This window comes from Phocoena phocoena, chromosome 17, assembly GCF_963924675.1.
Source record: "Phocoena phocoena chromosome 17, mPhoPho1.1, whole genome shotgun sequence".
NCBI lineage: Eukaryota > Metazoa > Chordata > Mammalia > Artiodactyla > Phocoenidae > Phocoena > Phocoena phocoena.
In genome coordinates this window covers 28236514-28250951 of record NC_089235.1, presented here as the reverse complement: position 1 = coordinate 28250951, position 14438 = coordinate 28236514, and the positions used below count along the sequence as shown (strand labels likewise).

Below are 14438 nucleotides of genomic sequence, written 5' to 3'. Positions count from 1 at the left end.
GTATATTTATAACATAAAAGAGTTTTTAATGTTTTGACAAAAAATTGTTGAAGGAGATGAAAAAATCCTATTTCCCCCCATTGATTATTAACATCACTCTGCATGGTTTTCTTTTAAGGTCGCACACTGCTATGCAAAGCAAGAATTGTCCTTAATTTTTACTGAATCTATGTGTTGTATGAAAGCAGATGTATTTTAGAAGGTTTTACTCATTTTCTGAATTTATAAATCTCTCAGTCTTGAAGAATTCCAAGTCACCTACCCATCTGGAAAATAATATGGGTTAATTAAATCTTTAGAATATCATCCAAAAATTAGAAACCAAATTTTAGGCTTAAGCACCTCTGAATTCTGAAAGTCCAAGATCTACTATATTTCAGTATGTACAATCAAAATAGAAAAATCTGGCTATCTTATATTTTATTGGGACTTTTTTTTTACTGTAAAATATTATTTAAATGTATTAATCAATAATACCTGTGAATGAAATGTACAGAACAGTTAAAATATAATTTAAGTCAAAGGGAAAGAAGGATGAGAAATTTACATACCTATTGTAGAAATCATCTCTGTAGTAATCATAGTCAAAGACATAACCACTAAGGAGGGAAACAAAAAATTATTTGTTGACAACAGCAATTTTGGTATTAATTTATAATGTAATAGCAATACATTTGTTACTTTTAAATATTTATTTTTCAATGTAATTATGTATCCAAAGGGCTTTACAAGATAATGTCTAATTGGATATAATGCCATATCAAACTCATTATATGTGTGACAATGAAAAGACTGATAATGGATTGAGTGGTTTGGAATGGAAGATGAGAGCAGAAATCAAAATTAATTTTTTAATACTTGAACTACTTGTAGGACCATTTTTTTACCCCAGACAAGATATAATATAGCTATCCTTTTTTCCTAAAGTATGTATACTGAGGCTAAATGAACATTAAACAAATGGTATAGAAATAATATAAATGAAAGGGTTTAATGATGCATTCATTGTTAGAAAAGTAAATAGAAATGTAGTTTCCTCAGAAATCCAGCATTTCCTTTTTATTCTAAAAACTTGTGATTCAATACTTTATATAGAGAAAAATAAAAAAAAACACTTTGAGTCTTACCAACAATAACAATAATTTAGGGCATTTAAATAGGAATTAATAAGTACATTTTAGTGATAATATTATTAACAAGCTCCTTAAAGGAATGTAAAAAAAAATTTTCCCCATCCACTTGTACAATTGTTGTTTACAAAGCACTTTATATGAATTATTTCCTTTTAATTTTAAGTCCTCACAACAACTCTGTTGGATACTATAACTGGAAAAAAACTAATGTGCACGGGACCTAAGGGGCTAGCTCAAATTTTTATCACTAGTAAGTGACAGAGCTGAAGCTTCAGAGAAAGACTTCTGAATCTATGTCTGGAGCTATTTTTTATGACACCATGCAATACTCCCCAGCTTGGAAGAAATTTAATCTCGTGATGAATGGAGTATCTCTACTGCAGGGGAGTAATCATTTAAAATGTTTATTCATTTTTTATTGTTGTAATATATATATATATATATATATATATATATATATATATATATATATATAACATAAAATTTACCTTTCTAAGCTTTCTGTAGTCAATTTTTAATGCCAAAATTCAGTGACATTAAGTACATTCACAATGTTGTGCAAACATCACCATTAACCATTTCCTAAATTTTTTATCATCCTAAACTGAAACTCTGTATCCATTAAACAATACTTCTCCATTCCCTCCTTCCCCTGCCCCCGCCCACCAAGCCCCAGTGACTGCTCCTGTTGCTATGAATTTCCCTATTCTAGGTACCTCATATACATGGAATCATACAATATTTGTCCTTTTTTGTTTGGCTTATCTTACTTAGCATAATATTTCAAGGTTTATCGATGTTGTAACATATCATAATTCCATTTTTTTATAACTAAATAATACTTCATTGTATATATATATATATATACTTTTTGTTTACCTATTCATCCATTAATAGACATCTGGGTTGTTTCCACTTCTTGGCTGTTGTGAATAGTGCTACAATGAACATCGGTGCACAAGCATTTGTTAGAGTTCCTGCTTTCATCCCCTTTGGGTATATGCCTAAAAAGAGTATTGCTGGGTCATATGGTAATTCTGTGTTTAACCACTGTACAACAGGCAAGTCATTTTATATTCCCCAGATGGTCAACTTAACGGTCCTTTACTTTCTAACTATTCTTATGTTAGGAAAATTGAAAGAACATATTGAGGAGGGCTTGTTATTCCTGGTTTTCTGGATAAGTGTATGTATTTGTCCTGACACTCGTTACATATGGCAGGGTGGAGAAAACCTGCTATAGCATACAGAGCCCATCAGAGAGGGTTGGTTTCACCTCCAACTAGCCTAATGGAACACAATGACTTTGAACTCAAGTTCTGAAGTGCAAAGTGGAGACCTATTCCATGTGAGTGTCTGATGGAAGACCAAGCATTGTCTAGCCAGAGCAGTGCTGCTGGATATCTACCTCTGCAAACAAAGGAAGACAATGAGGCTACTGCTGAAGCAGTAAGAACAAAAGTAACCCTTTTGGCCCACAGTCACAGATTGTTTAAGTCGTAATGTTTAATGCTTTAGTTGATATTGCTGGTGTTAGACTCAACTATGATGTTGTGTTGAGGGATTTTAAAGAAAACTTACTGGCTAGCACCAAATCCAAGGTATAAATTTCACCTCAAAAGTTTTCCGAAATAGCAGTACATAATTTTCATTGTGATCTTGTTTCTTCTGCAGATAAGGGATATGATGACACTTTATCCAAACTTTTGTTTGGAAGTCTCAAGTTTAAGGTTATGCTACTTTCATACACATTTGTCATGAGTCATCATTGTTGTACCTTATGGCTGATTATTTTTAAGAACATGTTGGTAGATCTCCACAGCTTATTTATCTTACAACTGAAAGTTCGTACACTTTGACCAGACCCATTTCTTTCAACTCCAGCCCCAGCCAACTACCATTTTACTGTTTCTATGGGTTTGGCTTTACAGATTCCACATATAAGTGATACCATGCAGGATTTGCCTTTCTCTGACTTAATTAACTTAGCATAATGCCCTCAAGGTCTACCATGTTTTCACAAATGGCAAGATTTCCTTCTTTCTCATGGCTGAATAATATTTCATTGAATATACATACCACATCTTTATCCATTCATTTGATCACAGATACTTAAGAAACGATCATTTTGTGGTATGATGGACATTTTAACCAACTCTATGGTGGTAATCATTTTGCAATATATAAGTGTGTCAAATTAACATCTTGTATACCTTAAGCTTATACAATATGTCAATTATACCTCAATAAAGCTGGGGGGAAAAAGAATATGTTTGTTGAATACAAATGTACGTATAATAATATTCATGTTTTGATAACACAAATGAAGTTCCCAACAGCCAAAACAAAGAAAAAAAAGGTAATCAAAACAATATATCATTTTAAGAATTTTGTTGAGACTTTGTTTATGAAACATGATGCCTGGGAAAGGAAACATTCTAGTTATTGAAACATTATTCTTGATGGTTTTCCATACATAATCTGATTTAACCTTAACAGTAGTCTATAAGATGTAGAGTGTTATCCTAATTTTACAGGACACTGAGGTCTAGATATATTAAATATCCTAAATAACACAGATAAGTAGTCTAGTACAGCATAGTCATTCATATGCTCATTTGCCAAAACTTGAGTAAGGACCTATGTGTCAGGAACTGTAAGAGGCACTTGCATTTAGAAGTGAAATTATTCTGTCTTTGTTCAGGAATCTCACAGTCTAGTGGTGATCAAGATGGCCTTAATATCCTGCCCAGCTTGCCTAAACCATAGATTTCTTCCTGAATATAGTCCTCTGACCTCTCTTTTCTTAGAGCATTTACTTCAGAAAACTTGTAATTGTATTGATAAATTCTCTGACATTTTGACATGTAAATATTCTCCCAGCCTCTTGCCTTGTCTTTCTTAAGGACCTGGGAACTATCTTAGAAATTAAATAATAACAGTCATAATAATGATAATAATTAAATAATGTTGAGAAGTTACTGATTCTAATACATTAATTTGATATTAACCTAAGCATTAGACATGGTGATAGACATTTTAGATGCATTAAATAGCTATTGCTTGATAAGACAGTAATTTCCACACAGTGCTAATTCTCAGTATTTTCAGATGTGACCAAATAGAGAGAGAATAGTGGCTAAAGTGTTTTACCTTTTTTTCTGAAACTCTTTTAAAATACATTATAACTTCAGAGTGGAGTTTAATAGCAAGAAGAAAATATGAACTATTATTAATGTGGATGACAGTGATGATTCTACTCATGTTTTATACCTTTAAGAAATACTTCAATAATTTACCAACCTTCTGGAAATTGAAAAGTGCATGAGAAAAAAAAATATTTTTATTTTTATCAGTCTATGCTTAACTTATCTTGTCCAATCTGCTTATTTTTTGTTCAACCTGACTGCTATGGCATATTTACAAGAACAAGTTATAGCTAAGCATCCTAAATTGATCTCCAAGTCCCACTTTCTGCCATCATAAACTCAATTTTACTTGTCAAGTTAAAACTGAAATAAAATGCACAAACAAATCTGTATAATCTGGGCAAGGCTGCTTTTGTCTTAATGGTTTGGATTTTAGCAGAAATGCCATGGCTGTAGTTGGCTCAGGTCATAAGCTGTAAAATCAAGCTGGATTTCCAAGGAAGAGGAAGAGATTCAAGGAGATGAGTCACCATGGGGCAAGTCTGATTCATGCCTGCTGTGCTTTCCTCAGTATCTTTTCCGCCCTCAGTTCTTTTTTTTTTTTTTTGTCTTTTTTTCCTCCTGCAGATTCTCTCTCTCTCTCTCTTAAAAATCTCTTCTTTTTTCTTTCTGTGTCAATCTCTATTTGAAGTTAGATGTCAAAAAATGGCATTTCCAGAAGTCATATTCAGCATCACAAGGTATTTTATGTATCCTGAATCGTATTGGTAGGAAAAACTTGTCTTTCACATTAAAAAAGATCCCTATTCCCCACTGTAAGCCAAGAGTGGTGCTGTTATGCTCATGAGTTAATATATTTTGGCTTTTAAAGGAGGAACCTTTTCAACTTTCACTGTGGTAGTTTTCTGTGACAATCTGGTTCTTAGGCCATTGAAATAAAAATGATAATAAATTAGATGTTTAAGGCATTGTCCAGCAGGAAGCTAATTCCTGTAAATGTCGTTTTTGCCCTTTGGGAGCATGGTCAGTGCTAAAGGTCAAGTAATCGACTTTTTAGAAAACTGAAACAGTTGTTTTGAATGTTTAACACAAACAAAGAGTTTATTTTTGAAATTTTAAATCTTGAACACATTTACAACTTTTATTCTACTTTACAATGTATCTATATTCTGTTTGCTCAGATTCCCTCAAACTTTAATGGGAAATAGGAAGTGGTAAAGTGATTGTGTAGAGCTGCACATTCACACTCTTTTATTTTAACATCTTTATTGGAGTATAATTGCTTTACATTTTTGTTAGTTTCTGCTGTATAACAAAGTGAATCAGCTATACGTACACATATATCCCCATATGCCCTCCCTCTTGCATCTCCCTTCACCCTCCCTATCCCACCCCTCTAGGTGATCACAAAGCACCGAGCTGGTCTCCCTGTGCTATGCAGCTGCTTCCCACTACCTATCAATTTTACATTTGGTAGGGTATATATGTCAAAGCTACTCTCTCACTGCATCACTACTTACACTTCCCTCTTCCCGTGTCCTCAAGCCCATTCTCTACATCTCTGTCTTTACTCCTGTCCTGCCCCTATGTTCTTCAGAACCATTATTTTTTGTAGATTCCATATATGTGTGTTAGCATATGGTATTTGTTTTTCTCTTTCGGACTTACTTCACTCTGTATGACAGACTCTAGGTCCATCCACCTCACTACAGATAACTTAAGTTCATTTCTTCTTATGAGTGAGTAATATTGCATTGTATATACGTGTCACATCTTCTTTATCCATTCATCTGTTGATGGACACTTAAGTTCCTTCTATGTCCTGGCAATTGTGAATAGATCTGCAATGAATATTGTGGTACATGATTCTTTTTGAATTATGGTTTTCTCAGAGTATATGCCCAGTAGTGGGATTGCTGGGTCATATGGTAGTTCTATTTTTAGATTTTCAAGGAACATCCATACAGTTGTCCACAGTGACTTTATCAATTTACATTCCAACTAACAGTGCAGGAGGGTTCCCTTTTCTCCACACCTTCTCCAGCATTTACTGTTTGTAGATTTTGCGATGATACCCATTCTTACCGGTGTGAGGTGATACCTCATTTTAGTTTTGATTTACACTTCTCTAACGATTAGTGATGCTGAACATCATTTCATGTGTTTGTTGGCAATCTGTATACCTTCTTTGGAGAAATGTCTAGATCTTCTGCCAATTTTTGGATTGGGCTGTTTGTTTTTTTGATATTGAGCTGCATGAGCTGCTTGTATATTTTGGAGTCTAATCCTTTGTCAGTTGCTTCGTTTGCAAATATATTCTCCAGTCTGAGGGTTGTCTTTTCATCTTGTTTATGGCTTCCTTTGCTGTGCAAAAGCTTTTAAGTTTCATTAGGTCCCATTTGTTTATTTTTGTTTTTATTTCCATTTCTCTAGGAGGTAGTCTAGAAAGGATCTCACTGCGATTTATGTCATAGAGTATTCTGCCTATGTTTTCCTCTAAGAGTTTTACAGTGTCTGGCCTTACATTTAGGTCTTTAATCTATTTTGAGCTTATTTTTGTATATGGTGTTTGGGAGTGTTCTAATTTCATTCTTTTCCATGTAGCTGTCCAGTTTTCCCAGGACCACTTATTGAAGAGGCTGTCTTTTCTCCATTGTATACTCTTGCCTCCTTTAACAAAAATAAGGTGACCATATGTGCATGGGTTTATCTCTGGGTTTTCTATCTGGTTCAATTGATCTATATTTCTGTTTTTGTGCCAGTACCATACTGTCTTGATTACTGTGGCTTTGTAGTGTAGTCTGAAGTCAGGAAGCCTGATTCCTCCAGCTCCGTTTTTCTTTCTCAAGATTGCTTTGGCATTCCGGGTCTTTTGTGTTTCCACAAATTGTGATTTTTTTTGTTCTCATTCTGTGAAAAATGCCAGTGGTAGTTTGATAGGGATTGCATTGAATCTGTAGATTGCTTTGGGTAGTTTTCTCATTTTCACAATGTTGATTCTTCCAATCCAAGAACATGGTATATCTCTCCATCTGTTGGTATCATCTTTAATTTCCTTCATCAGTGTCTTAGAGTTTTCTGCATACAGGTCTTTTATATCTCTAGGTAGGTTTACTCCTAGGTATTTTATTTTTTTGTTGCAATGGTAAATGGGAGTGTTTCCTTAATTTCTTTTTCAGATTTTTCATCATTAGTGTATAGGAATGCAAGAGATTTCTGTGCATTAATTTTGTATCCTGCTACTTTACCAAATTCATTGATTAGCTCTAGTAGTACTCTGGTAGCATCTTTAGGATTCTCTATGCATAGTATCTTGTCATCTGTGAACAATGACAGTTTTACTTCTTCTTTTCCAGTTTGGATTCCTTTTATTTCCTTTCCTTTTCTGATTGCTGTGGCTAAAACTTTGAAAATGATGTTGAATAATAGTGGTGAGGGTGGCAACCTTGTTTTGTTCCTGACCTTAGTGGAAATGGTTTCAGTTTTTCAACATTGAGAATGATGTTGGCTGTGGTTTGTCATATACGGCCTTTATTATATTGAGGTAAGTTCCTTCCCTGCCTTCTTTCTGGATGGTTTTTATAATAAATGGGTGTTGAAATTTGTCAAAAGCTTTCTCTCCAACGATTGAGATGATCATATGGTTTTTCTCCTTCAGTTTGTTAGTATGGTGTATCACATTGATTGATTTGCATATATTGAAGAATCCTTGCATTCCTGGGATAAACCCCACTTGATCATGTTGTATGATCCTTTTAATGTGCTCTTGGATTCTGTTGCTAGTATTTTTTTGAGGATTTTTCATCTATGTTCACTAGTGATATTGGCCTGCCATTTTATTTTTTGTGTGACATCTTTGTCTGGTTTTGGTAACAGGGTGATGATGGCCTCATAGAATGAGTTTGGGAGTGTTCCAAAATATGTGGGTGCCATATTATGGAAGAGTTTGAGAAAGATAGGTGTTACGTTTTCTGTAAATGTTTGATGGAATTCACCTGTGAATGCATCTTGTCCTGGGCTTTGGGTTCTTAGAAGACTTTTAATCACAGTTTCCATTTCAGTGCTTGTGATTGGCCTGTTTAAATTCTCTATTTCTTCCTGGTTCAGTCTCAGAAGGTTGTGATTTTCTAAGAATTTGTCCATTTCTTCCAGGTTGTCCATTTTATTGGCATAGAGTTGCTTGTAGTAATCTCTGATGATCCTTAATATTTCTGCAGTGTCAGTTGTTACTTCTCCTTTTTCATTTCTAATTCTGTTGATTTGAGTCTTCTCCCTTTTTTTCTTGATGAGTCTGGCTAATGCTTTATCATTTTTTTTTATCTTCTCAAAGAACCAGCTTTAATTTTATTGATCTTTCTATCACTTCCTTCATTTCCTTTTCATTTATTTCTGATCTGATCTTTATGATTTCTTTCCTACTGCTGAATTTGGGGTTTGTTTTTCTCTCTCTAATTTCTTTATGTGTAAGGTTAGGTTGTTTATTTGAGATTTTTCTTTTTAATTGAGGTAGGATAATATTCCTATAAACTTCCCTCTTAAAACTGATTTTGCTGCATCCCATAGTTTTGGGTCATTGTGTTTTCATTGTCATTTGTTTCTAGGTATTTTTTGATTTCCTCTGATTTCTTCAGTGATCTCTTGGTTATTTAGTAGTGTGTTGTTTAGCCTCCATGTGCATCTTTTTTTTTTTACAGTTTTTTTCCTGTAATTGTTATGTATTCTCATAGTGTTGTGGTCAGAAAAGACACTTGATACGATTTCAATTTTCTTATATTTACCAGAGCTTCATTTTGACCCAAGATATGGTCTATCCTGGAGAATGTTCCATGAGCTCTTGAGGAGCAAGTGTATTCTGTTGTTTTTGGATGGAATGTCCTTTAAATATCAATTAAGTCCATTTTGTTTAATGCGTCATTTAAAGTTTGTGTTTCCTTATTTATTTTTATTTCAGATGATTTATCGACTGTTGAAAATGAGGTTTTAAATTCCCCTACTATTATTGTGTTACTGTTGATTTCTCCTCTTATGGCTATTAGCATTTTCCTAATGTATTGAGGTACTCCTATGTTGGGTGCATAAATATTTACAATTGTTATTTCTTCTTCTTGGATTGATGTCTCGGTCATGATGTAGTGTTCTTCATTGTCTCTTGTCTTTATTTTAAAGTCTATTTTGTCTGTTATGATAATTGCTACTCCATCTTTCTTTTAATTTCTTTGCATGGAATATCTTTTTCTATTCCTTCATTTTCAGTCTGTATGTTTCCCTATGTCTTAAGTGGGTCTCCTGTAGACAGCATATATACGGGTCTTGTTTTTGTATCCACTCAGCCTGTCTATGTCTTTTGGTTGGAACATTTAATCCATTTATGTTTAAGGTAATCATCAATATGTATGTTCCTATTATCACTTTCTTAATTGTTTTGTGTTTGTTGTTGTAGTTCTTTTCCTTCTCTTGTGTTTCCGGCCTAGAGAAGTTCCTTAGCATTTGTTGTAAAGCTGGTTTGGTGGTGCTGAATTCTCTTAGCTTTTGCTTGTCTGTAAAGGTTTTAATTTCTCCTTTGAATGTGAATGAGATCCTTGCTGGGTAAAGTAATCTTGGTTGTAGTTTTTCCCCCTTCATCACTTTAAATATGTCCTGCCATTCCCTTCTGACTTGCAGAGTTTCTGTTGAAAGATCAGCTGTTAACCTTATGGGGATTCCCTTGTATGTTATTTGTTGCTTTTCCCTTGCTGTTTTTAATATTTTTTCTTTTGTATTTAATCTTTCATAGTTTGATTAATATTTGTCTTGGCATGTTTCTCCTTGGATTTATCCTGTATCGGACTCTCTGTGCTTCCTGGACTTGACTGACTATTTCATTTCCCATGTTAGGGAAGTTTTCAATTATAATCTCTTCAAATATTTTCTCAGTCCCTTTTATTTTCTCTTCTTCTTCTGGGACACCAATAATTCGAATGTTTGTGTGCTTAATGTTGTCCCAGAGGTCTCTGAGACTGTCCTCAATTCTTTTCATTCTTTTTTATTTATTCTGCTCTTCAGTAGTTATTTCCCCTATTTTTTAAAAACATCTTTATTGGGGTATAATTGCTTTACAATGGTGTTTTAATTTCTGCTTTATAACAAAGTGAATCAGTTATACATATACATATGTTCCCATATCTCTTCCCTCTTGCATCTCCCTCCCTCCCATCCTCCCTATCCCACCCCTATTTCCCCTATTTTATCTTCCAAGTCACTTATCTGTTCTTCTACCTCAGTTATTCTGCTATTGATTCCTTGTGGAAAATTTTTAATTTCATTTATTGCATTGTTCATCATTGTTTGTTTGCTCTTTAGGTTTTCTAGCTCCTTCTTAAACATTTCTTGTATTTTCTCCATTCTATTTCCAAGATTTTGCATCATCTTTACTATCATTACTCTGAATTCTTTTTCAGGAAGACTGCTTATTTCCTCTTCATGTGTTTGGTCTGGTGAGTTTTTCCTTGTTCCTCCATCTGCTGTGTGTTTCTGCTTTCTCATTTTGCTTAACTTACTGTGTTTGGGATCTCCTTTTCACAGGCTTCAGGTTCATAATTCCCATTGTTTTTGGTGTCTGCCCCCAGTAGATAAGGTTGTTTCAGTGGGTTGTGTTGGCTTCCTTGTGGAGGGGACTGGTGCCTGTGTTCTGGTGAATGAGGCTGGATCTTGTCTTTCTGGTGGATAGGACTCCATCTGCTTGTGCGTTTTGGGGTATCTGTGAACTTACTATGACTTTAGGCAGCCTCTCTGTTAATGGGTGGGGATGTGTTCCTGTCTTGCTAGTTGTTTGGTATGGGGCGATCAGCACTGGAGTTTGCTGATTGTTGAGTGGAGGTGTGTCTTAGTCTTGAGACAGAGATCTCTGGGGGAGCTCTTGCTGATTGATATTATGTGGGGCTGGGAGGTCTCTGGTGGTCTAATGTCCTGAACCTGGCTCTTCCACCTCAGAAGCTCAGTCCTGACACCCGGCCAGAGCACCAAGATGCTGTCAGCCACATGGTTCAGAAGAAAATGGAGAAAAAGGAAGAAAGAAAGAAAGAAAGAAAGAAGGAAGGAAAGAAAGTAAAGTTATTAAAATAAAAAAATAATATTATTAAAGTAAGAAAATTAAAAAATAATTAAAGGAAAGAGAAGAGACCAACCAAACCTATAAGGAAATTCACCAATGATAAGAAGTGCTAAATACTAAATTAAGATAAAAATAATAATCAGAAACTAGTCAGTCGCATACAGCACACCCCTGGTCTATAGTTTCTCCCAAAGTCCACTGCCTCAATTTTGGGATGATTATTTGTCTATTCATGTATTCCACAGATGCAGTGTACATCAAGTTGATTGTGGAGATTTAATCCACTGCTCCTGTGGCTGCTGGGGAAAATTTCCCTTTCTCTTCTTTGTTTGCACAGCGCCCAGGTTTCAGCTTTGGATTTGGCCCCACCTCTTCATATAGGTCGCCCTCTGGAGTCTGTTCTTCACCCAGACAGGAGGGGGTTAAAGCAGCAGCTGATTGGGGGCTCTGGCTCACTCAGACCTGGGAGGGAGGGGTACGGAATGCAGGGTGAGCCTGCGGAGGAAGAGGCCAGCATGATATTGCAACAACCTGGGGCACACCATGTGTTCTCCCCGGGAAGTTGTCCCTGGATCACGGAACCCTGGCAGTGGCGTGCTGCACAGGCTCCTGTTGTGGGGGAGGTGTGGACTGTGAGCTGTGCTTGCACATGGGATTCTTCGTGGCTGCAGCAACATCCTTAGCATCTCATGCCCGTCTCTGGTGTCCACAGTCGTAGCCACAGCTTGTGCACATCTCTGAAGCTCATTTAGGCAGTGTTCTGAAACTCCTCTCCTCGTGCATGCTGATACAATGATCTCTTGCCTCTTAGGCAGTTCCAGACTTTTTCCTGGACTCCCTCTTGGTTAGCTGTGGTGCACTAGCCCCCTTCAGGCTGTGTTCACACAGCCAACCCATCCTCTCCCTGGAATCTGACCTCCAAAGCTGGAGCCTCTGCTCTCAGCCCCCACCTGCTCTGGCAGGTGAGCAGACAATCCTCTCAGGCTGGTGAGTGCTGGTCGCCACCAATCCTCTGTGTGGGAATCTCTCTGCTTTGCCCTCTGCACCACTGTTGCTGCACTCTGCTCTATGTCTCTGAAGCTTCCCCTGCCCTGCCCACCCTCTCGTTTCCACCAGTGAAGGGGCTTCCTAGTGTGTGGAAACTTTTCCTCCTTCACAGCTCCCTCCCTCTGTTGCTGGTCCTGTCCCTATCCTTTTGTCTCTTTTTTATTTTGCACTACCCAAGTAAATTACACTGTTTTTCATTACTGGAGATTAAATGAGACGTAGTAACTTTCCAGGAATTTCATTTAAACTTTTTAAATAATAGAAGAAGAAATCACAACTCATTGGGTTTTGCAGTATATATGGTCCATTTTATATAATCCCTTTTCAATTCATAAAACCAGCTTTATTTGAGTAAACTAATACACAGAAGTATTTATTTTAATTTTCTATCACAGAACATCATTAAAGTATAATCTGAAGAATATTAATAAATTTCCTAGCACAAGGAGGGAGCATTTTTAATGGTTAACAGACATCCTACCAATAATGATTGGAACCTTCTCAATTACTATATCTTGATCCCTAAATTAAATTGAATTATCAGTTATTGAATACTTATTGTAAGGAAAATACTGAGAGTTGTGAATAATAATATCATATCAGTAGAACGTGGCTTCTAACCTCAAGCTTTAAGGGATTAGGCAAATACAATCTAGTTTAAGGGACTAGACAAATACATATATGAACATAATTCAAAGCCAAATTTGTTAAATGCCAAAATACAAATATAAACTATTATGAGAGCTTATAGGCAGAAGAAATAGGATTTGGTTGGGACAAGGAATCAAACAAGGTTTCTTTAAAGAGATGATATTTTAATGTTTGAAAAAGGATGTAGGGATTTGAGAAGTGAATGTTCAAAAGTAGTCCTTCTAGATGGTCAAGATTTAGTGGTAGAAAAATGTGGGACAAGTATGGAGAACAGTGCTTGATGAAGTTTATTCTCTCTCCTTTGCACAGCTATTCTTCAGAATACCTATAGAAGTTGTGAATGTAGAAATTATAATGTAAGATAGCTGAATTTCCAGAGCATACTTCTCTACAGTTGAGGTTCCCAGTGAATCAAATTTTCCTCAGAGATACCTACAGGATTCTACTTCTAACTTGTCACAAAATTTGATGCAGGTTTCCGACTGTCAGAGTATATACAGTTGAACCGATTTATGAACTTTGCTAAGCTGTATGTGGACAAAAAATTTGTCCATTTTCATTTTAGGGAATACAAATAAATCTGTATATTTACTTTGGATAGTGTGTGTGTGTGTGTGTGTGTGTGTGTGTGTGTGTAGTGGATACACATATACACATGGATTCAAAATACAATGGAATAAGCTATTAAGTCTAAATCGCACTGACAAAATACCCAATTGACTACCAACGATTTTGGAATGGGGGAGGAACCCAAGGATTATGGCACATTCATAGAAATCCTGGCTAACTGTGAATCAGGACCTAACAGCTTAGAAAGAAAGAGTGACAAAGAAGTTCAAAGATTAAAACAATCCACCCAGTACATTTAAGAGTTCTGGTCTGTTAGTTGTTGTGAGTCAAGCTTACTGTCTCACACATTTAAAGGATGATTTCTTTAATTGAAGCATGTATGTAGACTGAATTCTGGGGACAAGAAAGAGGAGGGAAAAAAAGAGAAATATTTTTTCTCTCTTCTGGCTAACACAGAGATTCTGATTTTGGAAGTATCACTTTGAATGGGTTATGCTTGTTACTATTCTCTATGCTGTGTTCCCTAGGAAGGATATTCACACATATAATTCCAAAATTGTGTTTACACAATTCTTTTTACAGAATATAAAAAATAAACAAATAAGAACAACAACAAATCCTCCAGTGACTCCCCATGGTCTCCGAGGTAATGTTCAGACTCTTCGACATTCAACACTCTCCACATGCTGCTCCTTCTTCTGACATTCTTTAACAATTCCTTCAATTACTCTTTTAATTACTCAACCTTTCCAAGCACCTATTCTCTGGGGTGGCACAGAATAGCTTCTTGCTCTCAGA

At 35.7% G+C, this 14438-nt stretch overlaps 1 protein-coding gene across 1 annotated transcript in view; it reads right to left on the bottom strand.

The window, feature by feature from the left end:
• RALYL (RALY RNA binding protein like) overlaps nt 1–14438 on the bottom strand; it is an 850423-nt gene that overhangs the window by 131028 nt on the left and 704957 nt on the right. Inside the window, exon 5 of the mRNA XM_065895776.1 lies at nt 552–599. Coding sequence (XP_065751848.1) covers nt 552–599 — 48 coding nt within the window. The remainder of the gene's footprint in view (nt 1–551; nt 600–14438) is intronic.